This window comes from Chenopodium quinoa, unplaced genomic scaffold, assembly GCF_001683475.1.
Source record: "Chenopodium quinoa cultivar QQ74 unplaced genomic scaffold, ASM168347v1, whole genome shotgun sequence".
NCBI lineage: Eukaryota > Viridiplantae > Streptophyta > Magnoliopsida > Caryophyllales > Amaranthaceae > Chenopodium > Chenopodium quinoa.
The window spans coordinates 951,645-957,644 of NW_018742630.1; the positions used below are offsets into that span (position 1 = coordinate 951,645).

The 6,000-nt window shown below is 25.7% G+C and overlaps 1 protein-coding gene across 1 annotated transcript; it reads right to left on the minus strand.

The window, feature by feature from the left end:
• Positions 1 to 131: 131 nt before the first annotated feature.
• LOC110721747 (protein FAR1-RELATED SEQUENCE 2-like) lies at positions 132 to 4,142 on the minus strand. The gene is made up of 5 exons (XM_021900936.1): positions 4,088 to 4,142; positions 3,198 to 3,508; positions 2,760 to 2,899; positions 1,626 to 2,189; positions 132 to 1,044 (listed from the first exon to the last, which is right to left on the minus strand). The coding sequence occupies exons 1-5, from the start codon at positions 4,140 to 4,142 to the stop codon at positions 132 to 134; spliced, it is 1,983 nt and encodes a 660-aa protein (XP_021756628.1).
• Positions 4,143 to 6,000: the final 1,858 nt, after the last annotated feature.

Here is a 6,000-nt window from a genome sequence, read left to right on the forward strand (position 1 = left end):
TTTAAAACATATACAAAATGTTTAAATTTAAATTCAAACATATTTGATGCATTTTTTTCTTATGTTCTAATTAGTAATAATTTTAATTTATTACTAATTAGAACATAAGAAAAAAATATTTACTTACAATATCACTTGACTTTCCCTGGACAATTACGACTATCATGGTGACCAAGCTCTCCACATGCTCTACATAATCTTTTTTTTTTCTTTTGACTTTGTTTAACAGCTTTTTCTCTGTCACTCTTCATTCTCTTGTTACTATTTGGAACATGGGTATCATTTGGAACATTAACTTGATTTGGAACATGAACCCCTGTACCTTTGTTTTTTGAAATTTTTGGAGCTTTGATCAAAACTTCAGAAGGTAAACTAGCTCCAATAAGCATTTCAATGTCTTTAATTTTGCTACAAAAATTGTTGCTTCTATTTGTTGCTTTCTTCTGTTCCAAATCTATTCTCATGGCTCGAAGTTTTTTGACAAGATCACTTAGATCATCTTCATTGTTTTGCACTAAACTCACACAAGCATGAATTTCACACCACAAAAAAAATAATAGCATCTTTTTATCTACTGCATTAAGACATTCCTCTAAAACATTACCCTCTAAATAAAAAATGGGCTTCTTATAAGCCATTGTACACCATCTATTTAGAACGTAAGTCTTGGGAATTTTTTCTAACATCCTTGCTTTCCAAACCCAAATCATATGCCTACAAGGCACACCATCACGTTCAAATTTTTTACAAAAACACTTGGTATCTAAGGTAGTTGGATCAAAAACAACATCAAAAGCCCTCCTCCTAGATCCTTCCCTTAATTTGAAAATGTAAATCTCATTGTCCTTTTTCATCTCCTCAGCACCACAATTAAAACATCCAATTTCAAGCTCATATTGAAAATCATAAAAAATTGTTGTTGTAAACAACTCGGAAACATCTTTTTCTAAAGGAATTGGACTCTTACACTCTGGACGCTTGTTCTTTGAATCATTATCCATTTTATTTTGAGTGTGCCTTTGAGCATCCAATGCACATTCAAACCTATAAAAAATAAAAATTAACTTTAGAACATAGAAAATAACTTTAGAACATAAAGTGAATTACATTATAACATATTAAAATAATACACATGATCTAAATACTATTAAAACATTAAACTAAAACTTTAAAACATGTAAGACAAAATTTATAAAATAAAAGAGAGTTGAAAAAAATGGTAAAACTATAAAATAAAAAAATAAAAAAATAAAAAAACTTTAAAGCATTAAAGAGAGTTGAAAAAAAGTTATTCTTATTATGTTCTAAAGTTTCCCATATGTTTTAAAGTATTTCTACTATATTCTAAAGTTTTCCCTTATGTTGTAAAGTTTTCTATTATGTTCTATTATATTTTCCCCTTATGTTCTAATGTTTTCTATTATGTTCTAAAGTTTCTATTATGTTTTAAAAATTTCTAAAAATAAATTTTTTTCCATGTGCTATTTCCTAAAACTATAAAATAAAAGAGATTTGAAAAATATGGTAAAACAATAAAAAAAAAAAAAAAAAGGTTTAAAGCGTTAAAGAAAAACTTTTGAACATAAAGGTTAAAATTAGAACATATTTAGACATTTACATATTACCTCATGTAAAACTCAATCAAAGTGAGATGGGGATTTGTGAACATAGTGAAAAAATTATTTTCACTTTCGGATCTAGATGTGGTCCTCATGATGCCACCTAAAAATAAATCTCTGAAATACGCTGGAATCCACATATCACGTATGTTGAACATGTGTGCCAACCACTCATGATCGTTCAAATTGAATTCTGAAATAACTTTGTTCCACTTTTCTTCAAATTCTGCTGGCTCAATCTCTAAATGCCAAACACATGCACAAAGTTTTTTCAAAAAATCAGTTTCTTGGGTAATTGCCCGACCTACTTTTTCAGGCACCTTTTTCATAATATGCCACATACAAAACCTATGTTCTGTATTTTGAAAAACATTACGAACAACAACTTTCATTGCAGGGTCTTGATCGGTAATCAAACACACAGGCTCGTTATTTCCCATTGATTTAAGAAAAGTTTTGAAAGCCCATTCGAAAGATGATATATCTTCATGAGCTACAAAAGAAGCCGCAAAAGTAACACATTTCTTATGATGATCAACTCCAGTAAATGGACCAAAGATCATATTATATCTGTAACATACACAAATTATATATATAGAAAATATTAGAACATAAGGATTAACTTTAGAACATAAAGGTAAATTGTGTAGCATAAAGGTATACTTTAGAACATTAAGGATAAACTTTAGAACATAAAGGTAAATTGTGAAGCATAAAGGTATACTTTAGAACATTAAGGATAAACTTTAGAGCATAGAAATTTAATTTAATTATTAAACTTGCCAATATTTTAGAACATAAGGCATCTATGTTTAGTATATCAGCAATATATGTTTAGAACATTAGCAATATATGTTTAGAACATAAGACATACATAATTTAGAACATAAGAAATATATGTTTAGAACATCAAAACATGATAGATATTAATTTAGGAACATAAAAAAATCTACATTTAGAACATCACCTGTTTGTTTGGAACGTTGTATCAAAAGAAACCATATCACCAAAAAGTGCATAATTTTTTCGACAAATAGGATCAGCCCATAAAGCTCTACAAAGTCTACCTTCTTCATCAACATCATAGTAAAAAAAAAGGCACTCCAAAGCAATTTCTTATTTTGAAAGTTATCCACAAACATTTGAGCATCTGATCTAGCAATATAAGCCTTCAAATCTCTATAAAAGTTTTTGAAATCTTGTTTAGATGTACCAACATTATCATGTGATCCAGCTAATTCTTTCATCATTGTATAAGACCTCACAGGACCAACATTTACCTGTGTACAAAAACAAAGAGAAAAAAAAATTACTATGATTAAAGATCAACTTTAGGACAAAGAAAACAATATTTGGCACATAAAAATAAATCACCTTTGAATTATCAACAATCAACTTCTTATGCATAATATGCATTTTTCTATTATCCTTTTGAAATTTTGCACAACTTGGAGTATATAAACAATGATTATGTTCTTCTTTGAATTGACTAACAACATACTTTCCAGCATCATATCTCATACATATGTGAGTATTGCATCCTACACGAGTGACTTAACGTTTCCTAGTAATACAAACTTTTCCTTCTTCATCAACGGTTTGTTGAGCAATAGGTTTTTTTGTTGCCTTGAAACCTTCCTTATTACAAACTCCATATTGAAAAGCAATTATATCTTTGTTATTCTTCTTCCTTGTAGTAGTAGATTTCCTAGAAGTAAACCCAGCGGCATTTGCATAGGCTTTATAAAAACTAAGACCCTCTTCGGGATCTTTGAATATCATCCCCAAACGAGGTTTTAACTCTTCGGGAACACTTGGAATCCATTCCTTAGTGGTACCACCAGGGCTAAATGATCCAACAACTTCAGGAGTACGATAAATAACACCAACTGCATTAGAACATAAAAAGAAAAAAAAATTAAGAACTTACAATAAAAGTCATTAAATATGAAGAAAATATTGGAACATTAAGAATAAACTTTAGAACATAAAGAGAAAGAGAAACATACATAGAAAACTTTTGAACATAATGAAAAAAGTTTAGAACATTAAGAATAAACTTTAGACCATAGTAAATTACTTTATAACATACATAATAAAATTTAGAATAAAGTGAAAAAATTTAGAAAATAAAGAATTACTTTAGAACATAACTAGAAATTTTTTTGAATATTAAACAAATTTTGAACATAATCAACAAATTTACAAAATTACTTTAAAACATGTAAGTAAAGTTTAGAACATTTACCATAAAGTTTAGAACATGTAACTAAATTAAAATAGAATAAAGTGGAAAAGTTTAGAACATAATGAATTACTCTTGAACATTACCATAAATAATTTAGAAAATTAAAACAACTTTTAAACATAATCCACAAATTCACAAAATTACTTTAAAACATACAACTAAGTAAAATTTAAAACATGTAAGTAAATTGAAATTAAAGTATTAAAACTATGAAAATTACCTGAATGAGAAACAACAGAAGAAGGAGAATTATCTTGAAAATCATCTAAATCCATGAATATGCCAAAACATAATTATCATAAATACAAATTGTAGTAAAAAAATAATCTGAAATTACTTATAGAAGAAAAAGGTAATTAAAGTTTATGTATTATTTTTCCCTTATGTTCTAAAGTTTTCCCTTATGTTCTAAAGTATTTCTTTTATGTTCTAAGATTTTCTATTATGTTCTAAAGTATTTCTATTATGCTATAAAGTTTGCTATTATGTTCAAAAGTTTTCTATTATGTTATATTATATTTTTCCCTTATATTCTAAAGTATTTCTATTATGTTCTAAGATTTTCTATTATGTTATAAAGTATTCTACTATGTTCTAAAGTTTTCTATTATGTTCTATTAGATTTTTCCCTTATGTTCTAAAGTTTTCTATTATGTTCTAATGTTTCTATTATGTTCTAAAAATTTCTATTACGTACTTTAGAATATATGGGAAAACTTTTGAACATAAGGGAAAAATATAATAGAACATAATATTATATTTTTCCCTTATGTTCAAAAGTTTTCCCATATGTTCTAAATTATTTCTATTATGTTCTAAAGTTTTTTATTATGTTTTATTATATTTTTTACTTATGTTCTAAAGTATTTCTATTATGTTCTAACATTTTCTATCCATATGTTCTAAAGTATTTCTATTATGTTCTAACACTTTCTATCCATATGTTTTAAAGTATTTATATTATGTTCTAAAGTTTTCCCTTATGTTCTAAAGTTTTCTATTATAGTAAAAAAAACAATTTGAAATTAAAATCCAATAATAGAAAAACTCAAGCAAGAAAAAAAAATCTTGAAAAAAAAAATTGAAAATGAAAACTAGAAACTTAAAAAAAAGCGAAAAAATTAGGGAAAAAACAGAGAAAAAAATTGAAAAATAAAAAATTGAAATCGAAAAAAAACGAAAAATAAAAATAAAAAACTTGAAAATGAAAATCGAAAAAAAAATGGAAAATCGACAAAAAAATGGAAAATATAAAAAACAAAATGGAAAATCGAAAAAAAAATTGAAAATAAGAAATCGAAAAAATGGAAAATCGACAAAAAAAAAAACTGGAAAATAAAAAAAAACTTGAAAATAAAAAATAAAAAAAAAATGGAAAATCGACAAAAAAAAAAAAAACTGGAAAATAGAAAAAAAAAGAAAATCGAAAAAAAATCGTAAAAAAATTTGAAAATAAGAAATCGTAAAAAAGTGGAAAATCGACAAAAAAATCTGGAAAATAAAAAAAAAACTGGAAAATAGAAAAAAAATGGAAATTCGAAAAAAAAATCGTAAAAAAATTGAAAATAAGAAATCGAAAAAAATGGAAAATCGACAAAAAAAAAACTAGAAAATAAAAAAAAAAACTGGAAAATCGAAAAAAAGAATCGAAAAAACAACTTGAAAATAAAAAATCGAAAAAAAAATGGAAATTCGAAAAATATACTCTTAAACATCGAAAAAAAACCAAAAAATCAAACTTTAAATCGCAAAAAAAAAATCAACATAATCGAACCAAAAATCAACTTAAAATGGCAAAAAAAAATGCAAAAAAAATAAAATTAAATAAACTTACCAAGTTCCTTGAGGTAGAGGAGAGAGAAGTGAGAAAATACTGAGGAGAGAGAAAATGCTAAGGAGAGAGATTTAGGGTTTTTTTTGTTTAAAGTGTGAAAAAAAGTTATAAAAATTACAAAAATGCCATTACTAAAGGGGTATTTTAGATGGTTAGATCAAAATCATTGAATGGTTGAGATGAGTTCTTATATAAGATTGGATTCTTATATAGAAGAGGGTTCTTATATGAGCCTTCCTATATATATATATATATATATATATATATATATATATATATAGAAGAGGGTTCTTAGTGTT